This window comes from Chinchilla lanigera, unplaced genomic scaffold (assembly GCF_000276665.1).
Source record: "Chinchilla lanigera isolate Chin_1 unplaced genomic scaffold, ChiLan1.0 scaffold00104, whole genome shotgun sequence".
In the NCBI taxonomy this organism is placed as follows: Eukaryota; Metazoa; Chordata; class Mammalia; order Rodentia; family Chinchillidae; genus Chinchilla; species Chinchilla lanigera.
Window position 1 is genome coordinate 4,453,879 of NW_004955505.1, and position 16,940 is coordinate 4,470,818.

Sequence of the window (16,940 nt, forward strand, 5' to 3'; positions counted from 1 at the left end):
TGCTTTGGATCAGTAAACAATAGTTTGAATTACTCCTACTGAGAGTATACTTTACTATTGTGTTATCATTTTTCTGTTGCTCCAAAATATGCTGCTGGAATGAATTACAGTTGTAATCAAGTAAAATCATATTTACTGATATGAGAAACATTGGTTATTTAATATTCTTTCAAATGACCTAGTGGTTATTTAATTTTTCAGAGACTCTTACGGAACTTACACAGCCAGAGATACAACCACAGGAGGTAAGAGTGAAAGCTCATTCACTGACCTTGTTCATTCCAGCTTTCATGTAGTGCTGTGGTTAGGATGTGAGACTCTAGAGCCAGGCAACCTGAGTGTGAGTCCTGGCTCTGCAGCTTACTAGCTTAGAGACCTGGGGCAAGATCGTTAGCGCAGATGTGCCTGTTACTCTTGTAAATAAGGTGAGGATGATAATAATAATACCTGCCGCTAGGGTTATTGTGAGGATTGATGGAGTTAACTTGAACTATTTAGAATTTGGGCCTGCACGTGATAACTGCCCAAGTGTTAGCTATTGTGGTTTTGGCCCCTGTGTTAGAATAAAAAGATGGGCAGGATTTTGCGCTCTCTAGAACTGACTCATTTTATCCCAGAAGAGGGTATTTTAGAAATGACCGAAATTTTTGGCAGCTGGAAAGAATGGGAGCAGAAAAAACATGGTAGAGTTGCTGTGAGGGAAGTAATGTGAAGGCTGGTCATTCCGTAAATTTACTTTTGCTAGGCGTATATACCTTCCTTTATGTTTGCTAAGCAGTGTACTTTCCTGTAGTTAGCAGTCCTCTGCCTTAACTTGTAAGAGAGTTGAGAAGGTATGTGTGGGGTGCCCTAAGACTGGCAAAGGCAGAATAGCCTATGTAAAAGGGATTATATCAGGCAGTTGTGGTACCATAATGTGCACTTCCTGGTAGTCCTAAGTGAGTCAAGCATAAATTGCTGCTTTGGAAGTTCTGTTTCAGGTAATAGAGGAAAAGGAAAGGACAAAGAAGTAGGCCAGTCTTTTCAAGTGGAGTAAGGACAGAAGTTTCATGGCAGTGCAGTGGCTTAGACCAGTGGATATAGGAATACTAATAGGGTTGAAATTGAGAGTTGAACATTACTTTCAAGGACTTCTACAAATTTATGACTTAGGCATGTTATTTCTTTGATTTAGTTTCTTTTTTTTTTTTTTTTTATTTAGTTTCTTAACAGACGCTATATGAGAGAAGTAGATTGTTCAGACAAACAAGACAAAGAGCAGACTTGGGAAGCCGATTATGCTAGGAAACCAAATCTCCCCAAATGTTGGGATATGCTTAATGAATCTGATAGTCAAGAGAAGAAACAAGAATCTTTCAAGTCTCCCATTAAGCAACAGGAGGTATCAAAGCCTGTGGTTTCCTTGGAACAGAGAAAACAAGAGATTCCAAAACTCAGGTCAACTCTACAGGAGGAGCAGAAGCAGCAGGAGATCTCCAAACCCAAGCCGTCTCCCAGCCAGTGGAAGCAGGAAACGCTGAAGTCCAAAGAGGATCAGAAGAAGGAGACACCAAAGCCTTGGCCAGCTCAGCTGCAGAAGGAACAGGATCCAAAGAAGCCCACGCAAAAGTCCTGGGCACCTGTGCAGACTGAGCAGAATGTCAGCAAGCAGTGGACCACACCCATGTGCGAGGATCAGGATGCTAAGCAGCCGGCCCCGGCCACTTCAGAACCCTGGGGCCACAGTGCTGAGAGTCAGAAACACTCCGTAGCGCCACAGCCTCAGATTTCTCCCAAGTCCTGGGGAGTCGCTGCAGCAAGCCTCATTCCAGAGGAGAAGCTGCTGCCCAGGAAGCTCACACCAGAGCCCAAAGATGTGAGTAGATGCCTTCATCTGCTTTATGGTAGCTTTTTAGTTCTCTTTAAAAAGCACAATGAAATCCATGTGAAAGTAAAGTGTTATGTGTGGTGGCCTGGGGTCTGGGGTTGTCTGTGTAGAAAGAGGAAGAGGAGTCTGAGAAGGCCAGTGTGAAGAGAAAGTGATTTATTGTAGGTGTTGCGAGAAAAAGTGGTGCACAGCCACTGCAGTGGGGCGGGGGCTCGGCTGGGCACCGTCAGGGCAGGCCTTTCATAGGGTGGGGTCCCATCCCACTTCTCTTTCTGCTTCGTTTTTTGGAAAATCCCTACTTGATTTGTTATATACTTTTTTTCCCAATATTGGGGATTGAGCCCCAGGCCTGGTTGCTGAGCTACATCTCAGTCTTCTAATTTTCTTTTTCTTTAAATTGTGAAGCAGGATCTTGCTGAGTTGCCGAGGCTGGGCTTGAATTTTGAAATCTTCCTACTTCAGCCTCCCAGAGTGCTGAGATGATAAGTGTGTGCTACCATGCCTGCTTTGTAGTACATACTTTTTAATGAGTAGCTTATTTTCTTTAGAAAATCGGAAGCTAACCTAGTATGTCTTAGAGCTTAACCTGAAAGTTTTGTGCTGTAATTGTAAAATGTTTAATACCAAAGTTTTAATGATACAATATGTTATCCAAATGGCAGCTAGTTCAGACAAGATTGTACTGTGAGCAGGCGAGCCCTGTGAATGCTTCATAGGACAGGAGACTTACTGCATTGTATTGCACTTGGTGCCACCACCTGCCTCGTGAGTGACTACTTCTGGCAGAGGTTGCATTTTTTTCTGTTTTTTTTTTTTTGTTGTTGTTGTTGTTGTTTGTTTGTTTTGTTTTTCTTCCGGTACCAGGAATCGAACTCACGACCTTGCGCTTGCCAGGCCAGGTGCTGTGCCGCTGAGCTAAATCTCCAGCCCCTGCATTTTTTTCTGTATTTCACTTATTTGTAGCTACTCAGATTAGTTTGTACTTTTACAAAGAAGGCACAGGATGATTGCAGATATTCTAGTGTTGGGGATCTATTTGAATTTGTTCTGTATTTCTCTTTTAAAATAGGACATTTTTAGATCTAGAAGAACTTGGCATTAAATATTTTGTAGTTAGGTTTTGAAGTACGATGTTTAGTTTTAAAGACAAGGCTTTTTCTGTGGATGACAGTCTACTGTAGGAAGATGAGGCTTACAGTGAGTAATCTTCGGATATGATGCTATACGAGTATTGCCTGTTGCTAAGTTATAAGATACTTACTGCTGTTCACAGTGTGGTGGGTTGCTAGGAAGTCTGCCGAGAGCTGTGAGCGTGCCCCTGGGCCCTGCCCCTGTGCAGCCTCTCTGTTCCTGGAGCCACTTTATCCACAGACTTCTGAGTGTCCGTCTTCGCTCCTCCAGGAGTGTGTGAGCTCATGGTGCTTAGGGAGCACAAAGAACTTCATGTCATAAATAAACTGCCTGTAACTCATTCCACCTTACAGAGAGACAATTTCAATTTTGTGTTCTTTGTTCTTATTCCCCCTCTTTGAGTGCTAGTGTTATCTTTTCCTGGTCCTCTCGTAGATTGGGAGCTTTATTTCATTACCTGGGTCTCAGACGACAGCTTTATTTCATTACCTGGGTATCAGACGACAGTAGTTGTAGTCTGATAGCAGTTTTGAGAAACTTACACAGTGTTTAAAAACCCAACTGAATACCTCGATAAAGCTACTTTTAGAAAAGTAGCTGATTTGAAATTCTCCATACATCAGTGCTGAACCTTTACCATACTAGAGTACTGCGAACATTTTATTTGTTAAATGGGACTTAAAACCAGGGCTGCTTAGTTGGGAAAAGGCTACTAAGCTCATACTGAATTCAGACAGCATTGTATTGACATTGTGGAGTCTTTCAGTAACTGAGCAGACATATGTCTGTAAAATGCAGTTTGTCCGTTTTCTATCTCAGCTATATGGAATGTGACTAAGTATAGGTCAGGGCAAAGTGAGCTCAAAGCCAAGACTAGATGACATGAAATTAATCACTAATGCTCCAACTTCTCTCCCTTTATTCACTTAGGGTCTTATTAACTTACTGGCATCTTTGACAAGTTTAGCTGCATGAATTCTCAGTGAATTAGAAAGCTGAGAAGTCATGCTGAAGGTGGGCATGCTGGCAGCTCTAAAAAGTAACTGTAAGCTGAGCACAGTGGTACACATCTGTAATCCCAGCCCTGTGGGAGGCTGAGTCAGGAGATTCAAAATTGAGCCCAACCCCGGGCAGCTTAGTGACTACTGAGACCCTGTCTGTGAATGAGTGAATGAATGGGCTGGAGTGAAACTCAGTGTGAAGGACTAGGTTTAGACCCCAGGACTGAGAAAAAGCAAATGAAGTAACTGTAAAGTGTTAATTAGGTATAATTCAAAGTGTGGAGAACTTTTAAGCAATTTAGTGTGAAAGCTAACCACCTCATAAACATCAGTAGCCTCAAGAGTATACTTAACTTTTAATAAAATATAATAAAGTATTTCCTCAATTATAAGGGATGTGTGTGTAAAACATTATATCATAATGCTTCTGAAATCAGATGTGTTCTAAAATTAGGATGATGTATAATGTGATAGTAGTAAATTTTGCCTTGAGGGGAAAAATTAAGTTTTTGTTATGTGTCATGGTCAGTGGTGTCTTATCACAGAGAACATAGTAATTCCTGCATTCTGAGCCTTCCCTTTAAAAAGAGCATATCCTTATTAACATTTTTCTGAAGGGGTGAGAAACTTTTTAAAGTTTGCTTAAATTATTTATTTATTTATTTATTTATTTAGGTACTGGGAATCGAACTCAGGACCTTGCACTTGCCAGGCAGGCACTTGTGCTGCTGAGCTGTATCCCCGGCCCTGCTTAAATTATTTAGAAAATGCATTTATGTGAAAATTCTTGGTCTGTAATAAATGGGATAAATGAGCATTGTTATTTGATTTGAGATGTGGTATCCTGAGTTTCCTGAGTCAGGCTGATAACTTGGAGTTGCACTCTCACACGTGTTGGGTTTGTCTTACAGGTGCCTAAGCCCGTGCCTCAGCCTCTAGGTTCTTCCTCTGCCCTTCCAAAGGATCCAGTACTAAGGAAAGAAAAACTGCAGGATCTGATGACCCAGATTCAAGGAACTTGTAATTTTATGCAAGTATGAGCCAATAAAAAAAGCATCTTAAATGATACTCATGAGCTGACACCTTGTGATCAGAAGCATTACAGGGAAACTGCTAAGAATGTGGGCCCTGCTGCCCAGAAGCAGCGTGAGTCCTGGCTCTGCCAGCCCTTTATGGGTGCACATTACGTCACTGTCTGCCCTTTTTCTTTGATGAAATGGAGATTAACAACCCTGCTTCCTTAGTTTGTTCTGAGTAAGGAGATGAGTTACACATATAAAAAGTGGCAGTGTTCAGGTGGTCTCTGCTGCAGGTCGGGAGCAGAGACCAGTTGACTTCAGACTGGGGAACCGACTCCATGCTTGTCTACTAGGTGTCACGGTATAGAAAAATCATCAGTGATGGGAGCTGGGCGTGGTGGCCCATGCCTGTAATTCCAGCACTTGGGAGGCTGAGGCAGGAGGATTGTTGCGAGTTCGAGGCCAGCCTGGGCTACAAAGTGAGCTCAAGGCCAGCCTGAACTGCATAACAAGACCTGTCTCAAAAAGACCAAAAAAAAAAAAAATACCATCAGTGATTTGCTGCCTTCAGGGAGTTTATATTCTAGCTATAGGAGATTGTAAACAAGTGCTAAACTAATAGCTAAACACTCAATTGTGTCATAGAGACTCTTAGAGAATTTAGAGTAGTGTGATATTACTGAGGGCTGACATTGTCAGATAAGATGTTTATGTTTAGCAGAAAGATCTTTTTTTTTTTTCTTTTTTTTTTATTTTAAAGAATAAAAGAAGGATAACATAATAATAGGGGGGACTTAGCAAATTACAGACAAAATGGTAGGAAATTATCAATGGTTATCGTTTTACATATTATTATCTACAAAATAGTTTCTCAGGAAAACAAATAGACAAATAATAGTGAGTTAGAGACAAAAGAGGTAGGAGATTATCAAGAGTTGTTGTGCTATACTTTGGTATCTTCAAAGTGGCTTCTAAAGAAAATAAATAGAGCTATACATGAGTGACCTATTGAAAAATCATTAACTATTCTCAATGGTTGTTGTAGAAACACATAATAATAAACATACATTATGAAATAGGATAGGAACATTACAAACTTAACACAGTTATGGATAGATTAGTAGGAAAATATCAATGACTGCTGTAATTAGTAGAAAGATCTTGAGGTATGGATTTTGGCCTAGGTTTAGATTCCAGTCCTACTAGTTACCACCTCATATAACCTGGTAAGAACAGATACTACTCTTGATCTTAGCGAAAAGGCAGAGAAGCAGTGCACCTCATATAACCTGTAGCAAATGATTTGCCCACCAGCCATCAACTTGCTCGCAAAATGAAGGAAGTGCATACTTCAGATTCTTTGTAGATAAAGAACGGCAGTACTCTTTGCATGTGTGTAGCTTATGTGTGCAAAACGGGGGAGATTTTTCTAAGAGAAATGAGATAGATAGGAGAAGGGAGTGAATTCTCATTATGAAAATATTTAATAGCATGAGCCTAGTGAGTGGTTGAGGTAAAATAGTTATGCCCTGTCATTGGTTCGGTATAATAAAATTTAGCGTTCAGACTGGACCAGGATTAATGCTTATGCTTAAGACTTCAGGACAGAAATAATTTTCCTAAAGCAGGCCTTAGAATTGCTCTTATAGTTTTAATATTTGACACACCTAAAGGTATATCAGTTGCTTTTTTTTGCACCAGGAATCGAATTTAGGACCTCACACTTGCCAGGCAGGCGCTCTGCGTCTGAGCTATATCCCTGGTCCTATTTTTTATTTTTTGCAACGTTGGAAATTACCCTTACATAAGCCAGGCAAATGCTTGACACTGAGCTGCATCTCTAGCTTGGATAGCTTCTTGAGAATTTATTTTTGACTCTTTTTTAAAAAAAAATTATTAAAAATTTAAAAAATTTTTAATTTTGTAGAATTTTTGACTCGATTATTTTTTTTCTTTTCTTGTTTGTTTTTTTCTGGTACCAGGAGTTGAACTCATGACCTCACACTTGCCAGGCAGGTTCTGTGCCGCTGAGCTTAATCCCCAGCCCCTTCGATTTCTTTTTCTATAAAGAACTGTTTTTAACATCTTGACATAGTTATCAGCTAGATACTATACCAACACTGTGAATAATTTGAAGGTAATAGCTTTTAAAATGAATCCTGTAATCTTTGGTCCTATTCATTATTAAAAATTTTGATTTTAGGAATCTGTTCTGGATTTTGACAAACCTTCAAGTGCAATTCCATCATCACAGCCGCCTTCAGCTTCTTCAGGTAGCCCAGTAGGTATGTAATGTTCCCAAAACAGCGCAAACAGCTTTAGAGCAGTTGTTTCTTTTACAAATCACTTACTCTGCCTAGCTTAGGCGTTGAACTAAATATGTTTCTCTTAATCCAATTGTACCTATCGGCCATCAGAGTTACAGATGGATACATAACTTTTAAGAATTTAGTGGGCTTAATGACTTGTTTGTATATTTTGGAGAAAGTCTCAAATGTACAATACTGTCTTTGTGAGGTTTTTTTTTTTTTTTTTGTCTTTTTGAGACAAGGTCTCGCTATGCAGTTCCGGCCGGCCTTGAGCTCACTTTGTCGCCCAGGCTGGTCGCGAACTTGCAATGATCCTCCTGCCTCAGCCTCCTGAGTGCTGGGATTAAAGGCATGTGCCACTACGCCCGGCTCTTTGTGAGTTTTTAATATTGCTCCTGGAGTCATTTCTGTCTAGATCTTGCTTGACCCCTTTGGATTCCAGATCAGTGTTAAGGCTCTGGGATCCTGACTAAGTGAGATTAACACAGTAACCAACAGTGGAGCCTGGACTTGATCCAGTCTGATGCTTCCGGGCTCAAGCTTTTTACTCCATGCCAGTTTCTCTCAGGCAGGGGTGACACAGCCAAAGCCGCAGCCCAGTTGTAGTGGGCAGTGCGCAAGAGTGCAAGGCTGGCGCAGTGCTTCCTGTGTAGGTAAGGAGAGTAAATAGAGAGAAAGTAGCTGAAGTGATGGACATTAACAGGAACCCAAGCTGGAAGCTGTGTGATTGAAAAACACATTAATACATATCACGGGAGAGAAATTTAGATAGCTTACTTTGTAACTTATGCAACTTGTGTACTGGTTAAGTACTACTCATGGTAACTCAAGTTTTATTATTTATTTATTTATTTATTCATTCATTCATTCATTCATTCATTCATTTATTTATTTATTTATTGTCTTTATGAGACAGCGTCTTGCAATGCAGTTCAGGCTGGTCTTGAGCTCACTTTGTAGCCCAGGCTGGTCTTGAGCTTGCAACAATCCTCCTGCCTCAGCCTCCTGAGTGCTGGGATTATAGGTGTGCGCCACCACACCCGGTGATAACTCATGCTTTATATTCTAGACTACTATTCCCATTTTTTTTTTCTTTCGGTACCAGGAATTGAACTCACGACCTTGTGCTTGCCAGGCAGGTGCTGTGCTGCTGAGCTAAATTGGTCCTTCCCAATTATTTTTAAAAGTCATAATTCTTAGCACTCAGGAGGCTGAGGTGGGAGGATCGTTGCGAGTTCAAGACCAGCCTGGGCTACAAAATGAGCTCAAGGCCAGCCTGAAATGCATAGCAAGACCCTGTCTCAAAAGGACAAAAAGAAAGAAAAAAGTCGTACTTCTTTTCTTTTAGAAGCCTTGAAATTCTGTTTTCACCCATTTAACCTTAAAACATCAAATATCACAGGTGAACTTAGTATTTCTGACTTTATGGACTTCTTTGGCCATTAAAGTCCCTATAGGAAGTGCATGTTGGACTTTTAGCTGGCAGTTTTTATGTGAAGTGTAAACATTAGTTTTTTCCCAGTCAATATGCATGAACTTTTCTCTTTCCTCCATAATGCTTGGTTAATTTCAGTTTCTGCAGTATCTACAGAACAAAATCTGACCAGTCAAAGTGATTTTCTTCAAGAGCCATTACAGGTAACTTCTCCAGATTAATCTTCATTGACTTTTCTTTGTTATTCAGGGAAGGACTTCTTGCTTTGGCAAGAAGGATCCGACTGATTCTAAGGTATCCAAATTATTTAAATGTTCTAGGGTTTTAGCTTAAACACAACTGGTCCCTAAAAGATTCTTTAGTGACTATGCTGAAAGCATCAGTTATAATAGAGAAGGTTAGCTCATTCTAGTAAGGAAAGAGCAAGTCTGAAGAATTCAGAGATAGATTGTCTGAGAATCTTACTTTGCTACTGAGCTGCATAAATCATCTAGTATAATGTATCAGTATTATAAAAGGTCTGAAGAAAGAAACTAATTGTTTTTAGTCCATGGTTAACCAGTTCTTTCCCTATGCTGTGAATACTTTACATTTTAAAGAACTAATTTTCGCAGAGTAAATTTAGAAATCCAAAGAGATAGCCAGGTGTGGTGATGCATGCATGTATTCCAGCACTCTGGGAGGCTGAGGTAGGAGGATCACAAATTCTAGCCCAACCTAGGCAACTTGTTGTGTTAGTGAGACCCTATCTCCAAAACAGGGCTAGGGGTGTAGTTCAGTGTGCAGGCCCTGGATTCAGTCTCCAGTTCTGTAGACCAAAAAAAAGGGAATAGGTTATAGATATGTCTGAATGCCATGTTGCATTTCCCTTAATGGTAGCTCAAGCTTCACTGGCTTTCTGTTGATTACTTTAAAAAAAGTTTTCTTGATGCCCCTCACAATTTTCTTGACTGTATCTTCTCTGACAGGAGTTAAGTATTTTGATAGGTTGGTTCAACAGTTGTAATATTCCCCTCCAAAAACTTCTGAGTAAATAGAATTGTTTATAGTGGTTTGTGTGTAGTTGGATAAGCGCTGGTGCAGTGTCTAAATGGTATTTGTCTGGTAGGGTGTCAGTGGGACTCTGCTGCATCCTCTACTCTAGCACTGTTTTACTAGAGAAGTTCTATTTTATCTGCTCTAGCTGTTGGGTTTCTACAGAAGGCCTTGCATTGCTACCCACTGATCTGCCTAGTGTATAGGAGTTCTTAGGTGCAGGCCTATAGGATGCCTGCATCAAAATTTCTTGATAACGTTAGTAAAAATGTGTATTTATAGGTATTACCCTAGACTTACCAGAGCAGCACTTAGTCCTGTTCTAAGGATTCATTTTTTAATTTAATTTTATTTTTTTAGGAGTCATATTTTTAATAAGCTCCCTGGATGAAGCTGTTTGTCCATATTTGGAACCACTGGTCTTAGATACCATGTTTATTCACTAATGATCAACTGCTTTATCTGGTGTAAAGAGCAAGAACTGCTGCTGTTAGAGTGGTTTATGTGTAGTTGGATAAGCACTGGTGCAGTGTCGTAAGTGGTATTTGGTAGGGTGTCAGTGGGGCTCTGCTGTGTCCTCGCTCTAGCACTGTTTCACTAGAGAAGTTCCATTTTATCTCCTCTAGCTGTTGGGTTTCATTTAGAAAATGAATACAAATATAAATAATGTGTTTTTATCTTCTTTGGTTACTAAGATTTTTTTTTTTTTGTGGTGCTGAGAATCAAACCCTAGGCCTTGCATATGTTAAGGAGACTTTTCCACTAAGCTACACGCCAGCCCCTCAAAGTGACCTTTTAAGTAAAACTTAAGTCTAGTAGAGCTCAAGTATCAAGTGGCCCAAAGAACTCTAATTTAGCACCCAGTGCCGTTTATTTTTTGCACATATCTCAGGTTAAATGAGAAGCCAGAAGAAGGGCATAGTTTTAGAAACATTCCAATCTCACAGTAGTTGTAAATTTTTGGTTGAATCAAAGTTACGCCTGTTTAGCTATACAAAAAGTTCTGAAATAATTCAAATTTCTCCTCCCATAAGCTCTTTCTTAAGTTTGGTCCTCATTCTTCTTTTGAAGCAGTAGTGTATCATGAAGGCCCCTTGAGAAGGTTGTGAGTATGTAGCTTCTCTGCTGTTTGGTTACTACTTTAGTTTTAGTTCACCTATTATACGGCTTGAGCCTCTGGAAACCGCACAGAAGTACTTAGATAAAAAGGTTGGGGTCATAGTCACCTTAGACGGCTGTTGCTGGAGCTTTCGTTGCGTGTGATATGTTAGTGCCTGTGGTACCACAGCTTTCCTTCCCAGCTGCTCTGAGTGCTTCGCGGGGCACGTCCTCACAGCCTTAGTGTCTGCTGGGCTTGCTCTCAATTTTTGTTTTGTACATTCTCCCAGCTTTTAAGTTTTCACTAGAATTTTGGTGGCAGGCACTTTTCGGTAGGGTATGTCCTTCTGTTCATTCTTGGAACAACAAGGGTCGTGGAGTGGAAGTGGAGTTGTGATGACCTTGCAGAGCTGTGCCTGCTGTTGATGCCGCATTGGAAGCCTGGCTGTGCTTCCGGGGCTGAGTCTGGGCAGGTGAAGGTGGGGTAAGAGTGGTAGTTTGTGCCCTAGTCCAGAGCGGCAGTGTAGCAGACTACTGGGTTTGAGACTTTGTTCTTACACTTAGTTTTAGTGTGATTCCGGGCAAGTTGATCTTCCTTTGTGTAGTTGACAACAAGATAGGGATAATTGTATGTACCGAGCAGGCTCACTGTGAAATGCTTGACGCTAATGAATGCTAGTAAGAAGAACATTAGGAAGCCTAGGGCCCAAGAAATGCAAAGTGAACAAAATGTGCCTTTCACGATATTTTACATCTTCCCGCGTTTAGGCTGCTGCTTCTCCAGTTACTTGTAGCTCAAATGCTAGCTTGGTTTCTACTGATCAGGCTTCTTTGGGATCTGAAACAGAGTTTATGACCTCAGAGACTCCTGAGGTCATAAAAGACCAATTGTCTTGATCTCTGTTTCAAAGAATAGAAGAACCAGCTTATCTTATGAATAACAAGCATGATAATTGAATGATATAACATTTATATTTATTAGTGCACTACTTTCTATAGATATTTGGTTGTGGAACTTACATAGGTAACTTTCTTATAGTTTTGCTATAAAAATAGATTTATTAGTGTATTGCCTTATCTGCTGCAATAAATGTCAATTTTTAATATAAAACGTGAAAAGTTTCACATAGTATTAGGTGAAGTTTCTCACGTTTACAATGAAGGAATACTTAAAAAAATCTCATATTTGTACAATTGAAAGATAATTTTTATAGTATTGATGTTAGCACTGATCTTTTTTTAGGTTTTGAGTTTTAAGTTAACAATTTTTGTTATTGAGCAAATCCTTGAGATGAATTTTGGGATGCAAGTTGGCAACTATTAGGTTTGATTTTGGGCTGAACTATTATATATAGAGGATATATCCTTCTTTATAGGATGTAAGAAAACTGTCAACGTAAATAATAATTTTTATGGTGCTCCTTGGTCTAAATTGAGATAATTTGTTTTCTCATTTTCAAAAATAGTAAGTAATTGTTACCATAGTTGTCTGCTTCATATTTTGATTGGGATTGGTTTATGAGATCTTTTGAAGCCCTTGGCATTATGATCTGTTATGTCAAACCTTGTCTGTTCTCTTAGATAAGTATTAATTAAATTAGGTAAATGTGAGTTTTCTTTCTTTGCTGATTTAGAAATATACTAATAAGTCTTTAAAGCAGAGAAAAGTAAGTCTTTAAAATAGAGAAAAATGAACACTTTCTAAAGAACTAACCCAAGATTTTTCTTAACCCAATTCCACTGTATGAATTGGAATATTACTGGATTCTTAACTGGGAAATCACTTTCCAGTGTTTGAAAAAAACCTCAGTGCACATAAAAAGTTCAGCTCCTCATTTGTTAGACTGATTTTTCGTAACTCTTTCACTTAGTCAGCAAGCTGTGCACAGCAAATACTAGTGTGCATCCTCAGCAGTTGACATTGGAAATTGTAAGCAAAAGCTATTCTCTTGCATTCCTGTGTCCAGTGTCACCCTAAAGAACTTGCTGACTTGTGCCAGTGTGGGGTTTAGTGTAAGTTAACCGTCTGTTACATGGCAGGTGATTGCTGATGCTGCATTTCTCCTCCTCAGGCAGCAGTTCCTCCAAGCAAGCCACTGGTGAAGCTAGGGAAGTCCTCACTAGCTTCTTCAAGTCCTCCCATGTCAAAGGGCTCTGAACAGGGCTTCCAGTCGCCTCCTGCAAGCAGTAGTTCAATGACCATTAACACAGCACCCTTTCAAGCCATGCAGACAGTGAGTATGGAAGGTGGGAATGATGATTGCAGTTCATTATTCCACTTAAGAATCATTGTTTCTCTTGCATCTGTTATTAGTACTTTGTGACAAGTTTGCCTTTTGTATTACTCTTACATATCGAGGCTGGTAGAATTTACATTTGTCCAGTGGAAATATTGGTGGTAACAGAGGAGTACAAACCTAGAGGCTAGAGCCCCGAGAATTTTGAGTGGGTTTTTTTCCCAGAGCATTGTTCGCCATCTGCACTATTTTCAGAACTGAGGACTTACAGTAAGCAAATGAAATGTGTGGGTGATTTAATCCCTGGCAGCAACCCCTCCCTAGAGGAACAGGTGGGTGAGAAACCTGATTTCTAGTAACAGCTTTATAATACTGATCATTACTAATAGTGCCCTAAGAAGTTCCCTAGGAAATATAGGGCACATACTTGGTTGGGTCTTGATCTTATGCAGCTTCTTGAAGATTTGTTCAAATATTTGTGTGATTCTTTGAATTATGTATTCCTCTACAAATTGTAATTTAAAACTTTATAAAAAAGATAATGTTGTAGCTAGATTTCTATGTTTATTTTCAAAACGTAGACTAGCATAAAGAAGTCCTTTTTGTGGGGGGATCCACAAAAGTAACTGCCTTTCCTAATGGGGCTGTTGTTCCACAGCAGGGGCTTTGGAGGGCTTAGGAAGCAGCACAGTGCAGGGAGACGGGCCTGAGGACTCAGACATGGAGGTCGCTGGCTGGCTCATGTGGCGCTTGGCCAGTTCGGATATCATTTCTTTGCTTCCTCTCTCTCTCCTTGATGGTCCATTCTGTGCAGTATTCCACATTGGATTTACTGGCTTTTTGGTGTGCCTCATTAAAAGCGAACAGTGGTCCATTACAGAATGGCCCATTACACGTTACAGGGTGTGTCGGACTGAATGGCTTTTGAAGTCCTGTATAACTTGCCAGATGAGTCCCCTGTGCTCACATATTCTTGTCACAGTATGTACCTTGCGCTCGTGCCTCCCTGTCTTCCCTGCCTGTGTGGAGCCTATCCAGTTCAAGTGGGTTCTCATTCATTCGTTAAAAAAGCAGTTATGAAGCCAGCCACTGCTTTTAATCACTGGGGTTGTAGTAATGAAAAAATGGAAAGTCTTTATGCTCAAGAAACTTTCATATCATAAATAAAAACAAAGAAACTTGAATATCATTAAGGAGCTGAGAGGGCTAGAGAGACAAATACTCATATACGCACACTGTATCAGGTGCCGTGTGCTGTTTGGAAGAATGGAGCAGGCGCAGGGAGCTAGAGAATAATAGAGATGTTCCTTTATAAATGATGCCTAGGGTCTGTGAGGTTACTTCCTGCCATGTGGTGAAAATTCAGTAAATGATAAATTTCACTTATTTGTAATTTTGAAAAAGAATTCTTTTCCCAGTAGTGTTTACTTTTCGATATCATTTCTGTAGAGAACCAAAGGGAATTGTTTCTTCCTGGGGTAAAACGTACAAGGCATAAAATTCAACATTTAACCACTCAGAGAGTGATTCAGTTGGTAGTAAATATGTTCACACTGTTGTGTAGCCATCTGCACTATTTTCAGAACTTTTTCATGATATCAAGTAGAAATACTGTGCTCATTAAATAGTTCCCGATATCTCTTCCTCCCCAGCCTGTCCCCCATTTCTGTCTATGAATTTGCCTACTTTAGGTACCTCATTTAAGTGAAATTATGCAGTACTTGCTCTTTTGATAAGGTTTGTGTCATTCAGCACATTTTTGAGGTTCAGCTGTATTGTAGCATGTGTCAGGTTCATTTCTTGTGGATAATGTTTCATTTTATATGTGTACCTCATTTTGTTTGTTCATTTGTTGATGAATACTTGGGTTGTTTCTACCTTTTACCTATTAGAAATCACGTTGCTGTGTACGCTATCTCTTCAAGTCCGTGCTTTCAGTTATTTTGGGCATGTACCTGGAAGTGAAACCTATATATCGTATAGTAATTTGTATTTAACCTTTGGATGAGCTGCCAGACTGTTTTCACAAAGGGGTCTCTCCATAAAATAAGCATCTTACACTGTATCGTCAATATTAATAAATGTTTTATGTGAGAGAAGGCAAAAATTTCCAGATAACTATCTGCAGAAAGGAGTAACAAAATAGTTGCAAAATCTTCACAAAAGCAGCTACATAGTCTCCTATCAACCTTAATTACTATCTAGAATAATCAAAACAATGAGATTAATAAATACAGTCACAACAAGGTTAAATCGAGGTATCTAAATTCTATCTCTACAAAAGCCAAAATTAAAAGGTCAGCGTTATTAAATATGGGGATAGACGTTTCTCCACGTCTTTGCTACCATGTATTTTCTGTCTTTTGAGAATACCTGTCCTAATGGGTATGAAGTGCTATCTTAGTGAGATTGGGATGTGCATTTTCTGAATGAGTAATGAGGTTGAGCTTGTTTTCACGTTTACTAGCCATTTATCTTCTTGGAGAAATGTCTCTTGGAACTTCTGCCGATCAAATAGAAGTTGTAGAATATTGTGGAATTTTGCTGGATGTTCCCCCTGGCTGTTCCTTATGAACTTTGGCAGATGGCTGAGTGTTCTCTTCTCTTTCAAGGTATTTAACGTTAACGCACCGCTGCCTCCACGGAAAGAACAAGAATTAAAGGAATCCCCTTATTCGCCTGGTTACAATCAGAGTTTTACTACAGCAAGTACACAAACACCACCCCAGTGCCAACTGCCAGCTATACATGTAGAACAAACTGTCCTATCTCAAGAGACGGGTAAGGTCTTTGCATATGATATTTTGAAAACGTAGATAACAGCTAATTTAATGGAAATTTAATGGAAAGTAAATCTGTAGTTGACACCTTCCAAGTTCTTCTCTGACTAGTAAGCATTATTTCTTCACGTGTTCCCAAAGTGTTGAGAAGGACCTGATATCTATCCCCATATTTAATAACGTTGACCTTTTAATTTTGGCTTTTGTAGAGGTAGAATTTAGATACCTCGATTTAACCTTGTTGTGACTGTATTTATTAATCTCATTGTTTTGATTATTCTAGATAGTAATTAAGGTTGATAGGAGACTGGGTAGCTGCTTTTGTGAAGATTTTGCAACTATTTTGTTACTCCTTACTGCAGATGGTTATCTGGCAGTTTTTGCCTTCTCTCTTATATAAAACATTTATTAATATTGATGATACAATGTAATATGCTTATTTTATGTAGAGACAAGAGACTTGATCTTCCATGCTGCTATAAATCATGAAAGAATAGGCAACTTTGTACTTATGTCTTAATTTAAGAAGCATTTAGATTTGTAGTGTTGGTATTTTAACCTCATGTTAAGTTTTCTAAAACTTCTGCTTGAGCACATGAACTGAGTGTCCTGCTCTCACCTGTAATGTTGAAATACAGAGCAGAGGATGTACATGAAGGATCCGATTGTCATTCTGCCTTCTCAGTTAGGATTTCTGTTAAGATTCATTTTCTTTGATTTCCAGATCTGGATTATTTAGCCTGTTATTAAAATTGTAGAAAATATATATAACATAAAAGACCATTTGAACTGTTTGTAAGTAGATAGTTCTGTGACATTAACTATATCCAAACTGTTCGCAACCTTCTCCAGAACTTTTTCATCTTTCCCAGCTAAAACTTTATATCCATTTAACACTAGTTCCCTCTACTCTCTTTAACGCTAGCAACCACCATTCCACTTTGACTGAATTTGACTTCTCTGTGTAGCGTTATATAAGTTGCATCATTTATTTGTCCTTTTAGAAATGCCTTATTTCACTTAGCATA

The 16,940-nt window shown here is 39.4% G+C and overlaps 1 protein-coding gene across 1 annotated transcript in view; it reads left to right on the plus strand.

Annotated features, from left to right (window-relative positions):
- The window catches only part of Caprin2 (caprin family member 2), a gene marked incomplete at its 5' end in the record, with an annotated part of 45,514 nt that overhangs the window by 21,958 nt on the left and 6,616 nt on the right, over positions 1-16,940 (plus strand). Inside the window, 7 exon segments of the mRNA XM_013505958.1 lie at positions 202-245; positions 1,202-1,855; positions 4,911-5,033; positions 7,222-7,303; positions 8,901-8,965; positions 12,968-13,129; positions 15,745-15,913. Of these exon segments, the coding sequence (XP_013361412.1) occupies positions 202-245; positions 1,202-1,855; positions 4,911-5,033; positions 7,222-7,303; positions 8,901-8,965; positions 12,968-13,129; positions 15,745-15,913 (1,299 nt within the window).